The sequence below is a fragment of the Nestor notabilis genome, unplaced genomic scaffold (genome assembly GCF_000696875.1).
Source record: "Nestor notabilis isolate BGI_N333 unplaced genomic scaffold, ASM69687v1 scaffold36672, whole genome shotgun sequence".
Classification (NCBI taxonomy): Eukaryota; Metazoa; Chordata; class Aves; order Psittaciformes; family Psittacidae; genus Nestor; species Nestor notabilis.
Genome location: NW_009919401.1, coordinates 14,184 through 34,302, shown reverse-complemented (window position 1 = coordinate 34,302; position 20,119 = coordinate 14,184). Strand labels below are relative to the sequence as shown.

The 20,119-nt window shown below is 42.1% G+C and overlaps 1 protein-coding gene across 1 annotated transcript in view; it reads right to left on the bottom strand.

Moving 5' to 3' along the window:
- Positions 1-241: 241 nt before the first annotated feature.
- Positions 242-20,119, bottom strand: part of WNT7A (wingless-type MMTV integration site family, member 7A) — a 34,055-nt gene continuing 14,177 nt past the window's right edge. The window contains exon 3 of the mRNA XM_010010199.1: positions 242-844. Within this exon, the coding sequence (XP_010008501.1) occupies positions 365-844 (480 nt within the window). The 3' untranslated portion in view covers positions 242-364. The remainder of the gene's footprint in view (positions 845-20,119) is intronic.

The following is a 20,119-nucleotide window of genomic DNA, read 5'->3' as shown; positions in this document are numbered from 1 at the left end:
TTTTTTCCAAACCAGGAGTTAGTTGCCATGCTCAGAGGTTTTCCTCTGAGCGGTGTCTCTTCACAAGGCAGTCAATGCTTCTGGCTTTAGAGGTGTACATTAACTGAGATGATTTTTTCTCTCTGTTTGGTGTGTCAGATGGCTCAGAGTGGGGGTTCTTTGTTTTTGTTTCCTGGCTGACTTTCATAAGAGTCTGGAATGTGTATCCACAGAAGCAGTGAAACATGAGAAGAAAAGAGAGGGCTCCATTCATCAGCATTTCTTCTGGGAGAGCAGGTCTTTCCTACAGTCTTGTGTAGGTACATTGAGTGCATGTGCAAATGTATTCCTGGCCGGGGACATGCCAGCCTGCCCAGCCAAGTGCTCACTTACAGGTATATACCTCTGTCCTCTCACTGCACGTGTTGCATTTAACATAGCAGCACCAATGAAATTTGCAGTTGCACTGCCACACTCTTGAGTACTGGTGTGTATTGTAACCTCGACCACAGCACATGAGATCGCAGCCGTTGGACTGCTGGGCTGTTTTGTTGCACATCCTGCCCTGTGTCCCCACACTGCCAGTGACAGGGTCTTCTTCACAGTAATTGGGAGATTTTTCTATGTACACTAAATCTGTATCCATGGGTTTGCGATAGGAAAGTGGCTTCTTTATTTTGAGGAAGGTGGGACGCTTGTTACGACTTGCCCTCACTGGTTCGACTTGAACAGCTTCGTTGTATTTGTCCTTCAGGATGTAGCCCAGCTCCCGGAATTTAGGCAGAGTTGTCCAGCATGTTTTAGTGGTACAAGATCCTGAGACCCCATGGCACTTGCACTCTAACTTCATGTTTTCTTCCAGAATCTGTATTTGGAAGAACAAAGAATGATGTATTAATACAAGTGAGAGTCTTTTCAACAGGCTTATTTGATGCATATTGGATGACAGTCACAGATGGTTTTGCTCTCCAGCATGAATCATCACTAGACACAGGCCACATTCCCACCAGAGCTGGGGCTTTTGCTTGCCTGCTGACACTGTTGTCAGAGGTAGGAAATGCTCATCAGAGTTCTGCCTGCAAAGCTCATTCCCCATTTGCACTTCTTGTTAAACAGGGAAGAAAACTTTTCCTAATTTCACAGCCCACAGAGCAAAGGTAAAATGGGACCCTCCTTAACCACAGTTTTTCGTTACTTTCATTTCCAGTAGAAATGTACGGTGCTTCAGACTCATCTGCTGTTACAGCTCTTGACATAAGGAAGTGAAATTAGGAACAGGCAGAAAATCACACTATTCCCTTAAATGCCACATGCAGGATGCTTTGAAAGTCCAACAATAGGTACTAGAACTTGATCCTCGCAAAAAGAGGTTAAAATATAAACTGCATTTCAGGTTTTGCACCTGGACATGACATCAGCTGGTGTAAGATAGGAACAAGCAGATAAACTCTATCAAGGCTTATCCTTCTGTTGGTCTCACATCAGTTAGCAGTGCAGAGCAGATGATCATTTATTCATGTAGGCATCATCTCTTCTAAATGTTGCAAGTTAATGCTCCAGTTTGGAAATCTACATATTATTTTAATATACCATAGTCATGTTCTTTGCACTTTCTGGAGGGTTTGAAGGATTTTGCCTCCTCTCGCAGGGATAACAGAGAATACAAAATGACCCAGCTACTTTTAAGAAAAGTAGGTCTCTCTTAGAGCCTAAAGGGTAAAAGTAAAGATGAGGAATAGGTTTCATGTGTTGTCATCAATTCTTGTTAAAAAACCCCTACCTCCTTCATACTGTAAAAGCATCTCAAACACCTCAACCCTGTGGCTTGCTCCATCCTGTCTCATGTTCTCTTCTTTGTAGGGGTGTCTCATGCTTATGCCTGAGTTGTCACTGCATTCCTTTTGAAGATAACAAGCTTTATCTTCCCTTCCACCTTTGCATCCTTGACACTTTATCCTTTTATCTTCTCCCTCCTGCTATTTGTTCATCAACCCACTCTTTGCCAAATGAAACTGGAGACCAGCTCAGTCCCTCCTGTCCATCCTGAGCCTTGCAACTGATCTCACTGAGCAGCTACATTGGGTCAATGCTAGAAAACATGCCTAATTCCAGCAGTTAATTTCCTACTGGTCTTTGCTTGAAAGAGACCATAATGATTTTAATGATTAAATTCTGCCTAACCTGGCAGATCCCAGCAGTGGAAGTGCAGCCAGGGGGATTATCTGGGTTCAGGGAGTGGCCATACCTGTTTTCCCCTGAGAAAGCCCAGCTTATCCACACAACTGACCTGGGCAGCCTACAATGCTGAAGGGAGGTCAGAGACACAACTACTTGAATTAATCCTTTATTGTAACCCCTCTTCAGTTTTGGACACTTGGAAAACTTACCATGCAGACACTGGCACTGGCTGCTGCTCCAGCCTGCACTGAAGGAGCCAAGCCCAGCTCGAAGGCTGGACATGTGTCCTGGGACTCAAAGGCTAAAACCTCAGCATAAACCAGGGCTGGCAAGGAGAAGGAGCACAACTGGAGATCTTAAGTGGTGCGCTAACCCTGGTGAACATAACTCTGTTCTGCTCTTGGCAGCCTTAGAATGAGTAATTTAAAGACTGCATTTAGTAGCTTATTATTCTCATACCTTTTGGTCTTGAGGCTGATCCCGTGTCATTTAGGCACAGTAATTGCTATTGCCTTAACCTTAGGAGAGTTTGTAGCTGCTGCCTTATTCATTGTTCTTCCTCTGCCCCTCTTCAATGAAGACAGGGATTTCAAAGGCATTAAAATATTTTTATTTTTAGTCTGCAAGTGAAGAGTCAGCACATGTGGTCTGAAGGCAGGATTAAAATCCCTAGAAAGTATAGGTCCAAGATTTTGACAGATGTGATATTAGTACATACTGGGTCACATTTTGTGCTACTGTTTTTAGATTAGTTTTTGATGCAAACTATCTAATGACTGCCCTAAAACTCAGATGTAAGAAACTTTTATACTCAGATCTACATCTTAACTTGCAGTTCTGCTCAAGCTTTGGCTTACATTTGCATTATCTTGTTATCTTGAGTTTCTCAGCCACTGCATACTTCTTTTATTGCTCACTCATTTATGAGGTAGTGCACTAAGAAGATAGATGAGGAGAGGGAAAAGGACTTATAGCACAGAAACCGGAAAAATCACATAAATTCTTTTAGCCTCATTTGTACGTTTTTAAAAGCTCTCTTTTTTTAATTTGAAACTAGCCAGGGATGCATTTCTCAGCCCTAATTCAATCCCTGCTCTTGTTCAGGGGCTGGCCATATATCCTGGTACGATGTTCAAACTTGCAACAAAATATTTCTCCCTCTCCTGCCATCAGGATCCACCAAATTGACTTGAAACATTAATACAGAATACATCATGTGTCATCTGCCCAGGTAGAGCTTTTTTCCTGCAGTGTACTTAAATAGCCTACAGTTGCCTTTAGGTCTGTTTCATTAACAGCCCATTACAGCCAGCAACCTCTGAGAGAATCAGTAGTTCCACTGGAAAGAGCTGAGCAAGCGACTGGAGCAGTTCAGCACCTGGGCAGCCTCGTGTCACATGTTGGTCTCCTTCTCGGGGTGACACGATGCCAACCAAGGATCAGCTGCTGTTTTCCGGGCTCGGCTAAGGCTGGGCACAGGCAGTTAGGACAAAAAGCTGTGGGTTTATGTGGAAACGAGACATTTGAGCAATACGAGCTGAACCCAAGTGCCAGGGGTCCTTCTTACATGACCAAAAATTCTTGGAGGGGGCAGAAGTATGAGAAAGGATGTTGTCCTTTAACACCATGCCACATTTATTGGTTTGGTTTGTAGGTGCTGGTTTGGTTTGTAGGCGGCACTTTCTAAGGTTTATTGGGCAAGCCTCTCTACACACTGTTTGGGGTGCATCTTCAATACACTGTGCTAAAATCTGCCTAATTTGGGTCAACTCTACCCTGCAACAGAACTTTCCCTTTTCATTCTGCCTTTTCTAACCCAGCCTCCTACCTTTGCCTCACAAACCCTTTTGTAGGTTCTGTTCTTGTCTATATAAACTCCTTACTGATGCTGTCTTTCAATGTGGGGTTTTGCAAATTCAGCCAGAGATGAATTGACAGTACAGGTCTTAGGAAAAATAGGCTACATCTAACTTGAACTATCTTCAGCAAAAGCCTGAAGTGGTGATCAGGTAATTTTTTGTTGTACTGTGACACGAGGTCACAGTAGTCATGAGGTACTCGGACTATTTGTTTTTCATAAAAATATGTGGACAGTAGTATTTTGTTACCATTCTAGTAGCCTCTTATAAATCAGTGCATTTATAAATTGAAGATGAGAGTTGAAAAGAGAAGGAAGAAGATAAACTAGGGGATTCTTTGGGTAGGGAGGCCTCAGTCTTTCCCTTGGTTTCCATGAACCAAAGAGAAATGCTCTACCCCTTAAAAACTCAGTCTGTGTTAAAACCAGAAAGTGTTCTTCACCTGTCAAGATCAGGATTTGTCTCTTTGAAGGTATTAACCAGCAACTCTCATTTTTTACATTAGATTAAAACTTTATGTAAGTTTAGACTGGCTTTTCCTAAAATGTAAGAGCCTGTAGGGCACAGAATTTAAATCCTAGATCCTCTGTTTCTTACCAAATGACCATACCCAGCTCTGTCAGCCATGGAAAGTAAATCTGTATGCACCAGTGAATGCTCTGAACTGGATTAAATGTGAACAAAGAGCCAGAGTTCTTTTCACTTTGTCCACCTTTTCTTTGAGCTCCTACAGTAAACTGTCAGTACTTGCTTTTCTCTCCCTCTCCCCCCTTGCCATTAGCCTCTGGGAAATAGTTTGTGTGAGGAGAACTTGCGCTGGCTCTCTCTATTGATTTTATCTTCAGATATAGTACCTTTGGGCACTGCCATTAGCAACTTAACATGTTTATTCTTCACCTTTGGTTTTGCAGAGAATGTGGAGGGTGTATCATATGGGGGTGGCAAGTGTATATCTGGAGAACCCTGCAGCCTAGGAGCTGCATGGGCTGACACCTGTGCTGTGGCCCTGCAGTGGCCAGGGAGCCTCATAGCTGAGCTAATAATGGTCCTGGTTCCCAGTGAAACCAGCAGAAAGTGCTGGCTGGTGTGACTTGGCACTGGAGTGGTATTTGGTCTCAAGTGCTGCCCTGCAGCCACATCAGAAGAGTGCCCTTTGAATGGTGGGATGGGTGCTGTGGGTGTCCAGTTCATGGCAAATGAAGTTGTTATGTGGCTGGTGTGTTCAGAAACACGGGTCACCCTTGTGCAGTGGGTGTTCTGAGCTCAGTGTCTCTGTCAGTCAGTGGTGTGTACCAGCCTGGTTTTCCAAAAGCATCTGCCCAGGCAGTCTGAGACCCCACATGCCCACTCATATGGGTCAGGTACCAGGGACAGACCTGAGTTTGGTCACCAGAACTCTAAAGCACTTGGTGCCAAAGCTGTCCCAAAGGACTGACAGTCTGAAATACAGTTACCATCACACGTCCAGCACGTTCTCCTTCACCAACAGGATTTGCATGGAAACTAAATCCTGCTTCAGTCAGTACACTGCTCATAGTGCCTGAGGCCAGGGACCCTTTACTGCTACATCAGAAGTAACTCAGACTCTAGTCTACAACTGAAGCAGATGTAATTAGTGAGACAACAGACACTGATTCCTATTCCACCAAGGCCATAATCTTTCCTAATTTTGTATGACATCAGATCATCTGGGTCAGGAAATACCTGTTTCCTCTGAGTGCCTGCACACATACCTTTACTACAGGTGAAAGCAAACACCACTACTGGCAAAACAAGGGTGGTTTCTCACCCTGGAGAAGAACACGGCAGGGCTTGGGGAGCTGTCACACCATTTCTGTGGGCTGAGGAGGCCAATGGACGGGTGTAAATCTTACCCTTTCAACTTGTGGCAGATGTCGACTTAGGATTTATATTATTTTCAGAGGCCATTGTAGCTGTAAGATAAAGCTCCCCAAACTTCAGGAATTATATTAGAGATGTGGGTTTCTGCTTTTGAAGGATTCGTTTGAGGAAAAATACTGTTTTAAGCTAATACAGTAAAAATGCATACAGTAAAGCCATGTCATAGTTAGTCTTTGAACAAATTAACTTACTTGAGAACTAAAAGGATGCGGCTGTTTAAGTAACTTGCAGAACTGTCTTAATGCCAGAGCTCTAAAACTTGAGGAAATAATGCTTGGTGCTTTTTGCAAAACAAAACGATTGCAAAACAACAATGAACGTGAGAGAGCGTAAAAGAAGAGACACTGCTGCTGAAGAGAAACCCTCTGAAAGCTTTAACAAGTGTCAGAAACAACATATGAAAAAGTACTCAATTTCAAGTCAACTTGAAAGTTAGCAAAGGTATATTTAAATGAAAAATATTATTTCCCATCAGTGGATATCAATTCACTAACTATATTAATAGAGCTGTTGTAACATGTTCTGTAGAAACACAACATATTTTGCATTGATATCCTATGGTAAACTAACTGGGGATGAGTTTGGCACCAGTTGTGTCCTATATTAAGAGTGCCTCATTCCAGTCTTTCACCTTTCATTTGAAAGTATTATGAACACCTTATTAAGCACAGCCAAAGATCTTTTTTCTTTTTTCTCATGTTTTGAATTAATAGGTCTGTGCAAGATAACAATACCTGAAGTCAGTATCAAACAAATGTGATAGACTGAGCTGTGACTATCCCAGAGACACAACTGCCCCTGGCAGGTTTAGCCATTTTTCTCATTACAAGAGACTTTTGATTTCAAATACAAAATGACTGGGAAATCACCGCAGCATGTGACCGACATCCATCACATCACCCCTGCACTTCCCTCAGAATAGGGCTTTAAAGGAAATCAGGCAACATGCTGCTCTGAGGACGAATAATGAACACGGCCAAGAGAATGCTAAATGACTGAATGCTGAAAGCCTCACAGGTGGGTGGTATTTCTCAATACCACCATCTACCCTCAGGAATGGAAATGCTGCTTTAAAGAGCAGAAGCACTTTTTCCAGATTCTAATGCATGAGATCCTTAAAGATTAAGACTTCAGAAATTTTGTGCTCTCGTAAGTTTAACCTTTTTTTGTACTATTTCTGACTTTTCTCTATGCCACCACAAAGCAGTTGCCTCCTTACATTTCTTATCTGCATTTTATAGAGTTTGATGATTATTTTTATACTTTCTGCTGTGGAATAGTGGTCGACCTTTACTTCAGCTTCATGAAGCAGTTGACCATACGCAGAAATTATTTTGTAAATGTAGCTTATATTTCCACAAAACATTAAACAAGTTAAAAATACAAGTTAGGTTAGTCTTTCTGTATGGTCACAGTACTCGTGCACTGTTCTCAGCACATGCAAACTGAGTGAGGTGTGCTTCTCTTTCACTTTGTCTTGTTTGAATTAGAGGACAGGAGATCTGGTACCCTCCATTCAATGACTAGCGCTGTGCAGAATAGCAAATGAGCACTGAGAGCAAGGCCAGTAAAAGCTAAGAGGAATGCAGCAAAAAAATGTTTTCTCCTGCATATTTTTCTTATGCTCCTGATAACCTTCCTGACTTGCAATGCACTAAATCAATTTATCACCACTTCTGGGACCAAAACCACCAAAAGAGTAGTAGAAAATAAATGTCACAGGACACTTTCCTCACTGTAATTTTTGAAGAATAGTTACAGTTAGCATAAAAAGGACATACATGTTTGTAAAAAGAGACAGCAGATTCTCAGACAACCTAATAATGCTCTTCTCAAATTAAACCATAAGGCATGGCCTTGCCTTTTTTCAAGCTGTAGGAACTGCTATGTGAAATAAAACAAAGTGTCCTAATACTTAAGCTTTCTGTCACTTCCAGGGGTCCTCCTAGGAGAACACCTTATATCCCACCATAGCTGCTCCTAGGATGAACCTCTGCCAAAACCCTCTCAGTTTTGGAAAAGTAACTATGAGAGTGGATTCCATGTGTGTGGCTCAGAGTCCGTATCTGGCTTGCTCATTCCTCAGTATTTTTCTCTGACAGCTCTGCAAATCTAATCATGGCCGTGAAAGTCAAATAAGGTTCTTAAGTTTTTATTTATCTTCATCAAGATAGTGCTTGCAGAGATAGTGGGCATGATGTGGCAACACCTGATGCTGATAGCTCAGCAAAATCTGATATGGATTCGCGAGGAATGATACACACAGAAATTCACACGGGATTGCCGCGTCAGGCAATCCCTCCTCGGAGTAGGTCTCATGCCAGGTATTCTCTTCTCCCTCTCCCTTTTCCATCATGTCTGATAACAGTTGCAAGCTAGTCTGTGGGATTCCTTGACTCTTTACGTCCCTCATGAACACATTCCAGGTTTCTTACCCCAGAGACAAAATACCTGCACCCTTGTCTCTCTGTCACTGGTCATCAAAATAAAATTCATGAAACCATGAATTCAGGAGGTGGAATTGTAAGCTTCAGGTTGAGTTTTGCAGACTCTTAAGGGATGTGCTGAGTGACAAAGTGCTCTGTGTAATATCAAATACAAAACCCACTTCCCACCCTTCCTCCTGTTGGCAGGAAGTCCAGTTATAAAAATTCTTCTCAACTACAGATTACCAAACTAATGCTTAGGTAAGTTTTCTATCAGGAAATAGGCTCCAAGTAGCACGTTCCTACTGTCTTCTGGCAAAGAGGCTGTGAGATGGAGGGTTCCTGGTGTGGGACTTTATGTTTTCTGAGTTGCTAATGACAAAAGCCCAGCAGTTGACAGTTGGCTTGACAGTTTATTGAGGGGTTACTGTGCTGGTGGCTTCTTGGTAGCTCTGTCTGCAGCACTGGGCTGACCCACAGTTTGGTTTTGTGGACTTTTCCATTTCAAAGCAAGGCAAATATTTTAACAGAAAAAAATGGAAATAATTTGAGAACACAAGTGTCAATGTGTGTGATAAAGTACTTGTTTTTAAAAAATAACTCTTGGGAGACACATTATCACCTAGATTAGACTGGGTCAGTGCGATGCCAAGGAAGTGTCATCATGGAGGAAGTTTAAAGATCAATCATAAAAAGGAACTTGGAAAAAATAGTGCAAAAAAAATATCTGGTTTCTTTTAATGTGCTTTCCCTATTACTGGAATGTAGCTGAATTGTCTTAAAGACATTCAACATGTTATTTTCTATTCTCTGTTTTTGAAGTGAAGGTGTGATTTCCCAGCCCCTCACTGAAATGGGATTGTGAGATTAAGGGAAAAATTATCTAGAATTGTTATTTGCTGATGTCCAAGCAAAGCTGACACAGTAGATATGATGGATTTTAGCTTGTGAAATACTGAATAGTCTTACTGTCTGGCCTACCTGGGCATTTTGTACAACGAAGACTGAAAAAGGGGATGGTGTTACACAATTACAGGTAGAGTCAGTGGTTATTTTATCTAGTTTACCTTCCTATCACTACATAAGTTTTCTACAGTACGTATTTTCCTCTCCAAAAAGATACTGGGTATCATGCTCATGCCAGAAGTGAATAAAAGATTATGATCAAGGCGTTTTGCAACTCAAGAAACAACATGGTGTTCACTGCTACTAGGACAGTTTACCAAGGAAATGAGACAGCAATTTTTCTGGATTTGGACTTGTTATCAACATAACATTTCTTCTTTGATCATATCTACCTTCTGACATTCTGGTCACTAATTAGAAATTACTCCAAAATACTGATACTTCTAAAACAGGCCTCTCTAAAATAGTGATCTGAGCAGTATTTTGCCATATATTAAAAAGATGACAAATGTCCATTGTTAAAAATGCCATTTTCCCTAGTCCCTACTTCAGTCTAGGAGCTCAGTCCTGCAGTCAATGTATGGATCAGAGTAATGAAGTCAATGACATCTTAACTGAGTGATGTCTGCCAACCTTGACCTCTTTGAAGTCAATATAATTCTTCTAGAATCCTATCTCCAGTGTATCTGTTTTTAGTTTTGATCTTGGGACAGTGATCTTCATCCATACTCTGGGCTTCTAAATGTTGATGCATCAAGCTGTCCTTAAAATGTAGGATGGAGTGTTTGGGGTTTTTAAAAGAAAGAAAGTAATGGTGCCTATAGTTCATATTTTAGCATGCTGTTTCTGAAGAAATTGGAATTACTCCCAGATAAGATGAACTAAACTTATTTACACTCCTCATTTTGGCATCACAAAAAAAACTTGGGGCTTATTCAGGCAAGGATGTCACTGCTGCCCATCACTTTGGGCTATACCATGGAACCTGAGTCACTCTTCACATAAAAAAAAGACATAGGGGAAGCAGGAAATGACACAACTGGAATTAATCCTCATCACAGCTAATGTACACAGAGAGAGGAATGGTATGTAATGAGTCATTCCCACTAAACTTCATCTTCCATGTAACTCTCCCCACTAGTAGTGAAGCACTCAAATGAAGTGGTGCTGGCATTGTACAGTAAAAAATTGGGAGCAACCAGGTACAGCATTTTGACAAATGCTTAATTTGACAAGAGTAAAGTTTCCAAAGAGTGATAGAAACCAAAAGAACAGTCTTACTTGTTCCAGACAACTAATCAGAAAACACCTCTTTGTGCTAAACTAATAAAGTCAGGTACTGGCAAGAGTACTAGTTGCAAAATAATATCACTTCAAATTGCTTCCAAACAGTTTTAACCAATAGCCACACACAGTTAGTTATAGGTTCATTTAGTTGCATAACAGACTATGAGAGTTAACCCTTAGGTATTCAGCACATACTACTATGCAAGGCGTATTTCTCATGCTGACAAACGTATACACGTTTCAGTTCTCCAAGCCAGCAGTTTTAGTAATCAAAGGATGTTTTTCCTTTCTATCAAGTTCTTCAGGTGACTTCAGAGTATTTCTATATTAATTTTTCAGTATTGCCTTTATAAAAACTCAGTATTTCTTAGCTTAACTTCTTCACTAACTCCTTTGGTCTAGAAAGAATCATGGGATATCTTCATGGTTGATTCACAGAGAGACACTTTAAAGATTCAATCCTAACACCTAACATGCTGCTCATAGTTGGTAAGTGACACTGGAGGCATACCCATTGCCCACTCTGCTATCTACCGATTCCTCAGCAAGGAAGAGCACCATCAAACTCATTCCCATTCCCTTCAGCCACACTATTTTGCAGAGATAACACAACCTAGACTGTGGCAGAGGCTTCAAACCCGTTGCCAAGGATGGTTGTACCCTGGGTGGGATATCACCATGCTGGCACATCAAGCAGCAGCTGCTCAGAACAGTGATAGCTATTATTGTGACTTTAAGAGAAATTTCCTATTACTTCTCCAGCTAATCAGCATGCAATTGCTTTAGTTATCATAAGGCAGCAACTCGATCACAATAACGCATTGTGTTTTGTGAACACATTTCCACACACTTGGTGTTTACAATTCAAAATATTCACGGTATCATAAAGTAACATGATTTTGGTGTTAATTGTAATATTCACGTGAGAATAATTATTTCACAGAGATGACTTGCAAATTAAGAGTTTTATACATAAGAGTTTTCCCTCTCCAGTTGCAGCTGGGACAATAGATCTACACTTCCATGTTTTCAAATAGCTTCCACTTATCAGAGATAAGATCCTACCAGCAAAGCCTATCTCTGTAGCCTAGCAGCTGCCAAGATCAGCATGCCCGTATCCAGGCCAAGAATTTTAACAAGGATCTTCGGCCTGTTGTCAATGAAAATTTTCTCCTATACAGAAGAAAGTGGAATTTCCTATATTTATACTTAATGCTAATGCAGCCTAAGCAAACCTCTTCGGCTTTTTGTCTTGCTTTTACCTGGCTTATTAGATTTTCTCCTTTTCAGTTTAAGAGGTATTGTAAGCAATAGTTGAAGCCTTTGTCTTACAGGTGAGCAAATACCTATTAACAGATATTCACTCTTGAGGTTTACTGCATTGATGCATGTGACTTCCCTCTGCCAGCTCACCCTCCAGACCAGACATTGCTGCTGCTTTTTGTTAGTAGATCTGTTTACTTCTTAGAGATGAGTTGAGTAGCAACATCAAGTAATACCATGAATAGTTCCTCTTTATAAGCCATAGCAGTGTTCAAGCCCAGGTTGGACGGGGCTTGGAGCAACCTGCTCTAGTGGAAGGTGTCCCTGCCCATGGCAAGAGGCTGGAACCAGATGAGCCTTATGGCCCCTTCCAATCCAAACCAGTCTGGGATTCTACAAGTCTATAAACGAGTCTTGATATCAAGATAGATGTTTTTAACAAAGGGTTAACCAATTGCTCTTGCTCTAGGTCTTTAGTTCAGAAGGCCATAGGATGCCTGTAGCAATAGCTTCTAAGCACCAGTTTCACCAGTACATAAACCCACCAATAAGAGAAACCATGCATGTCTGTAGCACTCATTTAATGTATTAATCAGATATTAATTTTATAAATCTCTCTTTAAGGGTAACATTAATATAAACTATAATTCTGTGATATAGAATTCCAAAAAGTCTTAATGTTAAGGTATTCCTTAGCATAGTTATTTAAAGCTATAATTTTCTGGATAATATTTTAAGACTTTGATTACACCTTTTAGTCTCAATTTGCTCAAACTATAGCAAGACAGACTTGTCAGGTGGATTTTCTTAGAAAACAAAGGCTAATCACTTGGTGTCTGGCTCCTTTCTGCCTTCCTATCTTCTCAGGTCCCATTGGTAATGGCTGCACCTTTTTAAGTCATTTCAACCAAGTATGGCAAAGGCTAGACATTTTAAAGAAACGTCTGTGAAATAAAAGACCACAGGGTGCATATAGCTCCTATAAATGCTGCTGGTGGCAGTGTGAATGCTGCTGGTGGTAGATCCCAGGCAATTCACATGGAGCTTGCCATCACCTGTACGACATGATTTTGCATCTCCACTGTTTCATTGGTTACATTTCCTGGACCTTTTCTGTTTTAACCAGGGTCTTAATTCAAGTTTTTCAGCACATATTCTTGACTCCTTACTGAACTTCTTTATCTACACACTATTGTGCCATCTCAGTAGTAAATTGTTTTATGACTGCAGGATTTATATACTCAAAGATAACAGTATGTGCTGTGACTCAATTAAAATCTCATGTGGGAATAGCCCTGTAAGAGAACATGGTTGTACTCATAATTGTGTGTGGTCTTATATTTAGTATAAGATGTGGTATGCTTAAGGCAAGGCTAGTTTCCTTAGGGTAGGCCACCAGCTGATGCTACCAAGATAACCCATTGCTAGATCACTAGCAATAGATGTCGGCTTAGATCTGATTTAGTTTGTGAATACCAACCCTTCTGTTTGTCCTAGAGACCATATGGAGCCCATTAGGTGCAGCTCATATTTAAGTATCAGAAAGCTCAGGGTCATTTGCATAACCAGTTCTAATGCAGATTAATAGAAGTGCCTTTTGGCACTAACTGGGCATGCAGAGCCAAGCATCCTCTCTGCAATTACCTGAAATCCCTATCCTTTAATAGATCCATTCTACATCCTTCCAGTACCAAAACAAGCCTTGTTTGTGTCCTTGGACTAAAAGGTTGTTCTTCATGTAATTGATTTTTTAATTGTTTACTGCAAAATACCTGGAAATTCTTTCCATTAAAGCAAAAGTCTATTCCATTTGTACAGCAAATGCCAGCAATTATTGCTTTTGGTGAGTGTTCAGGGTTTCATGGCTTCAGAGTTCTCTGCCACCAAGTGTCTAGTAAAGCATTTGAACCAAACCTTGGTTTAACTTTCACCTTTACCAAAACTTCTATCATGGATTGTTCCAAATGCCTCTTCATAGCCATGGTAACTGAGTTCATGTTACTGACTCATCATTGCAAGGCTCTTGGAAACATTCCTGGAGATACTTCCAGCTGAGACTGTAGGGGTTTGGGGTGTAACTGGAGAAGATTCCAGTTTCTATCCCCATTGACACAGCATGATAGCAGAGATTCAAGCACTCAAACCTAGAGTTATGTGAAGCATGGGTACACTTTGTCAGAGATGGAATGAATGAGACTGCACCGTGCAAGATCTCCAGCATAAGTCAGTGTAAACTTTATGTGCAGTATAAACACTGCCTGTTTGTCTATTAAAAACGTTCTCAGTGAATAGCCTGGCCATTAGTTTCCTTCTAATTTGTCCAGTACCTGTCTTCTGTTGAGCTTTGCTAAAATTGCTAAAATACGGAGATGGAAGTGTCTAGACTTATGCAGGGAAATCAGTCTTAGGTTTGGAAACCTAAATGTGTAACAAACGTCATCTAGGGAATACAGGAGAAGCGGAACTGTGTTCATCAGCTATTTCTGAAAGTTTTGCGACAAGTTAGGCCTAGATTTAGGTATGAAGCTCAAAAATTTTGAATTCTGATTTAATTTCTCAGTAAAACATCAAAAAGCACAAGTTACTATAAATAATACAAGGCAAAACAGCCATGCTCATGGGTCAGAGTTAGGGATAATAGGGGCTATGTTTTCCTTCTTAAAACTTGTATTACATTTTCAGCATAACTTTTACAATACCCATACATAGCATGTATTTGCTTTGAAGTGATTATGCTCTGTGATAGCTGCATTTCTGCCAAATCGATTATATTTGTTTAGAATTGAGGGCTTTTGTTCCGCAGCATGAGAGACACTGAAGACTCCACCAAAGGGTCACATCCAGCAGTGCCGAAACCACTGGTAGAAATGAATAATCTATACAGCGACTGTTTTCACCTAGATTATGTTACCCTCTGAGTGCTGGATGGCAAGTGTGTGCCCTGTGGGAAGGTGCTGCTAAGTGTCCAAACAGAAAGAATTAAATTAGTAAACGTCCAAAATCGCATGACCCAGCCAGTGGCTTTGTGGAGCAAATTCATCATTGGAGTAAGATCTGATCATTTGAGTTATAAAAGGTGAATGTATTACATTTGGAATCTGAGATCTTTGTTACTTATTAAGAGGCCCTGGCCCTCAGTCAGCTGCATGACAGATTGTCAGCTCTGGTACTCATATACATGAAATGCGTGTTTTGCTCATAATGCCAGAATCCTCTAAAATTGCAACTGCAGGTAAGTGATAGCATTTATCACTCCCTAATCTTCAGTGTAAATCAGGAATTCAGTTTTCAACCACATAAGATATAGGAGGAAGTTGAAAGCCAAAATACAAGTGGGACCATGTATCACAATTTCTGATTAGCTGAAGGTGGAGGACAAGTGGAATGAAAATCCATTCACATGGATTACAGTTCCTGTGCAGTCCAATTCACTCTCATTATTTAGACTAACATTAATGTTCCCCTTATCTTTACTCTGGGCTGTTGAGAAGATGCAGAGCTTGTCTGTCAAGTTGGGACTTGTTTCAAGACCTATCTAAAAAAACTAGGAAAGACATAAAATAGTACTTTGATCCTTCCAAATACAAACAAAATACTGGATGTATATTTTTTTCACACCTAGGAAACTGCCCAGCAAAGTCTTTTTACGGACTGCAAACTCTCCGTAGGGATGGGATTTTTGGAAGCACTCAGCTGTATCCTGTGGTCCCACCAGCCTCAGTGGAACTTCTCCCATTCAGTGAATTGGACTTCCTCCAAATTCAGTGCTTGGATTTTCTGGGAATCCTGCTGCCCCTCAGCAAACGTGTGGTGATGAGGTTGCCAGGAAAGACTTTGTTACAGCTAATGCTCCTTTTCTAAATGCATCGAACTACAGCTGTGGTGCCGGGCCTGGAGGCTGGAGGCCTGGGGAGAAGGGAAGTACTCTGGACAGGAGGGCCACGAAGCACAGGAACTGTAGGGTGGGACAGGATTTGGTTTCCCTCAGGTGACATGCTATAAGTGGATCCAGTTTGGTGGGTGGACACTCCTTGTCATTGCTGTACCTTAAAGCCATGTCAGTGAGAATTGTCAGAAGCATTTTTTTATACATTCCATTATTCCATCACAGTCAGGCACAAGCCACATGTCTAAACCTTCCTGTAAACCTTCTCCAACTGCCCAGTTTAATCTAGGCAAAATATCATACATTTTGATTAAGCAAGCCAGCTACCAGGACATTCTACATAGGCATATATAGGCATACAGGACAAGGGGGAACGGCTTTATCCTGCCAGAGGGGAGGCTGAGATGAGCTCTTGGGCAGAAGTTCTTCCCTGTGAGGGTGCTGAGGCGCTGGCACAGGGTGCCCAGAGAAGCTGTGGCTGCCCCATCCCTGGCAGTGTTCAAGGCCAGGTTGGACACAGGGGCTTGGAGCAACCTGCTCTAGTGGAAGGTGTCCCTGCCTGTGGCAGGGGTTGGAACTGGATGAGCTTTAAGGTCCCTTCCAACACAAACTGGTCCGTGATTCTATCAATCTGATCTCACCAACCTCATCTGTCAGGGGTCTAAACAGCTACTGTTGAAGTCTGTCAGAATTGCTACTGCCACTGTGAGTAAGGGGCACCTGCCTGCCAGCAAACCAAGCTCCCCATGTTCTTCCAGGCATGGAAGCATAGGAGCACTTTTCCTGGTCCCTTACCAGCCAGGCAAGAAGCCCAAGCAAGGGCTTGGTCAGTCTGTGCGGAGGAGTGGCACATTGTGCTTGTCACTCTTACACACTCAACACATCTGTTGACAATGGAGGTCCAAGTGAGGGAGTAGTGAGGGGACCTGGATGCAAATTAACAAGCTCTTGGTCAAGAGGACGTCACTACTAGTCCTAGGTATGCTTCTCTCTCTCCAGGACCCCTCACAGGAATTGTAACTACAAGTGGAAAAATCCTTCCCAACTTCAAACCAGTCTCAATCAGTTCACAAGTAGTTAGACTCTATCAGTAAAGAGGAAAATAATTTATCGGCTTTGTGTTTAAGGAGCATCTCTAAAACTAAGGACTAGAAGCTTCTGAACACAAAAATCAGGAACACTTCTATGCCCATGCCAACGACAGAAATCAAAAAGGAAAAGAAAAACCTGTTGGGAAATGTGAAGTACAATTGTAAGGGTACTCCAAGAAACACGTGGCTCTGCTGCTGACACTGTAATATCACTAGATGGCTGGTGCCAGGAGTATAAAGGCAGCCTCAGCCGGTGCTCTGCTCGGAGCTGGTCTCTAGACTCTCCGGAGTCGATGGTAATTTCCAGCAGCTCCATACAGGCGAGCTTTATCCTGGTGTGCCTGTGCCATTAGAGACATTCTTTCTGATGGAGCTGAGAGGCAGATGAATACAGAAGTACATGGATTCAGTTACTATCAGCCAGTTGTGCTGTGTGCAGACATTGCCTAGCACCAGATTACAGGTGGTACATACATGCAGGAAGGAATCTCTTGGCTCCACCATGGGCCCCGCGTCCTCCTGGCACACTGACTGTACTCTGCTAGCTAGGCAGTGTGCATCCCGGGTCATCTGGAAACAGAGCTCCTTCCAGGAGCCCCTGGGGTGCTGGGGTTCTCTGGATAGCCGCAGTCTTCCTCGGGCAGGCCCACCCCAGCGGGGCTGCAATCCCCCTCCACTGCAGGCAGCTGAACCAAGCCATAGGTGCAAGCAGGAATAGTGCCATGTTTTCACGTGCTTTCAGACCTAGTTCAGGCAGAACTATTAAATCTCCAGAATGTCAGGCCTATATTCAGAAAAATTACAGATGTCCAATTGTTTGGCTGCCTCTTTTATCAGTCTTGTCTCTTTTCTAACAATGCACTAGATGCTTACAAGCTTTCAAGTGCTTTGTCTGCAAGAGCTTGTGCTCTTTGCGGCTTCTTTTCTTCAGGCTAATAGGCTAGTTAAGGTAAAAGGTATCTTGACTGAAGTAGGAATAGCTATCTCCTCCAGAGAGACATCACACAACTACATTCTTGCAGTTGTGTGATGATTTAATGCTATGCAAGAGCTGGAAGAAGTTCAGGAAAGTTATATGGCAGCAATCTCCTTCTGAGGTCAGAGGTACTAGGAGGTAAAGGGGAGAGTGTCATGTAAGTGGAGGCTTCACAGGATCGCTTGGGAGAACTCCTGAATGCCATGCTTTCCAAGTGCAGTGATTCACTTCAACATCATTACAGTTTTGCCTAAAGGATAATACAGTGAACACTTCAGGTATTATGATCATTGTATGATCCACTTCAGAAACACCTTCTGGTTTCTCAAAGTTTGCTTGATATTTGTAGCAACTCTGTTAGGCACGTACTGCACTTCTGCAAGCCTGAGAGCTGAAAGGGAAAACTGAAATGCTCCTGATTCAGAGGATGAAGGCACAAAGTTAGTGCACCTATGTATGCTCCAAAGAGAAGCACTGAATAAGAATCCACCTTGATGTGCTCTTGAATTGCAAAAGCTTTCTAATGCAGCCTGTGCCCATGATTTATAACAATGACTCATAATATTGCATTATACTTAATATGATGTAACACTGATGCAAGATGCCATTTGTGGAATTTCAATGTCACAGAGAAAAGAGAGGAGAGAGCAATCTGGTCATGTACCTTGCCTTGCTGTCAAAATGAAACGTTTACAGCCAAAATGAGTAGAACCTTTCAGTACCTACTTTGCTACTTTTTAGCAGGATAACCTGGAGAATAAAATTTTTATTTCGTGGAGCATAAATTTCTCTCAGACGTACATTATTGTGTTACTTGCAGTAATTTAATCAACTTTGTACTTGAGAAGACAAACTTGCTAACAGATGATTCAGTCTTGCAATTATAACCCCTCACATGGAAGTTTTCAGGGCAAATCAGGATTATGCCTTTAAATTAATTCAAGCTTTATCTCTCTTTTCTAACCCAGCTGTTATGAATTCTCCTCCCGTTCTCCCTGTACTGCTTGCTTCTTCCTGCAGTGAATCAGCATTTCAGGAAATACTAATTCAAAGAGGAAAGACACCCTAAACTCTGCTTCTGGAGGTCAGAAATAGCTGCTCTCCAATAGGTTTGACAAATGATGTGAGGCTTCTTGGGCCAGTTTTGTAGGGTGTCTGTGACCCCTGTTCTGAACTCTGCTCCTTCCCTTCCAAGCAGCCTGGGAACTCTGAGGTTGTGCCTGTGTGCTACAGAGCTGAGTGCTGGCAGTTTGTCACCGAGGCAGAGAGAGGAACAGAATGAGAGCCCTGTCCTGAAACAGTCACTGGCTCCACCCCAGCAGTGGAGGCATCATCCTGCAGGAACCATTGGCATCAGTGGCATTAGTTTGCAGTGTGGGAGCAGCTGGAAGTGGAGACATTTCACACCCGCTGATCTCAGGTGGGAGTGCTGCTCACTGCACCCTGGGCGTGCACACGAGTGTTTTCTAAGCATTGCGCTACCAAGGCTGACTGAGGAAAAGTAAAATGGGTGTTCTCCACCTGTCACCTCTAAAATCCTCTGCGTGTGTCACGGACCATTTTCATTCACCTCTAGAAAGAGCTGACAACTGTGCTTGCTCTGGCAGAGTCATGTCGGTTTAGTGGTGGCCTTGGCAGTGCTTGGACTTGATAGTCTTAAAGGCCTTTTCCAACCTGGTTAATTCTATGATTCCGTGGCTCAGAAAGACTGTTGTTGGCACCACAGGAAGCAGAGAGACATTTGCCCAGGTAAAAAAAGACTATAAGAAGGTGGAAAGTCTTGAACTAAGATCTCCAAAACATCTGGATCAGACGTTTCCTGGTTCTCTGTAGGTTTACAGCATGCAGTCCTACCCATGCCCCCCAGGCCTGCCTACTGCAGTGCAAAGTCTGTCATCTCTTGCTCACCAAGATGGAACAGATGAATTTGCCAGTGATTCTTAGAAAGTCAACTAGATGATAATACATGTATGATTTACTACAGTGATTCCTGAATCCCCTGCAGCTGGTGTCATCCTAAAGAAGGACCTTTCCACAGATCATTCGTGAGTGCCCAGGGCAGTGGGCACAGCACACAGTGCAGTTTCACACTGCAAGACTAAAGTAGAGGGGACTAGTTTGTGAACAGCGTAGCAGTGCCTACAGGTGAAGATAACAAATCAGTAAGAATTGTATATCTGGTTATTTCTGGAAGGCCAGTAGATGCCTGTCTGTCTCCCAGGTGCATAAATATAATCTAAAACCTAGCCATGGGCGAGTAAAACTAGACAAGAATTTGTAGCCCAGAGGAAAGCCACCAAGAATAGATTGTGTGGAGGCTGATAAGATCCATATTGCTCCAAAAGGGAAAGTATCACCTCAAAACA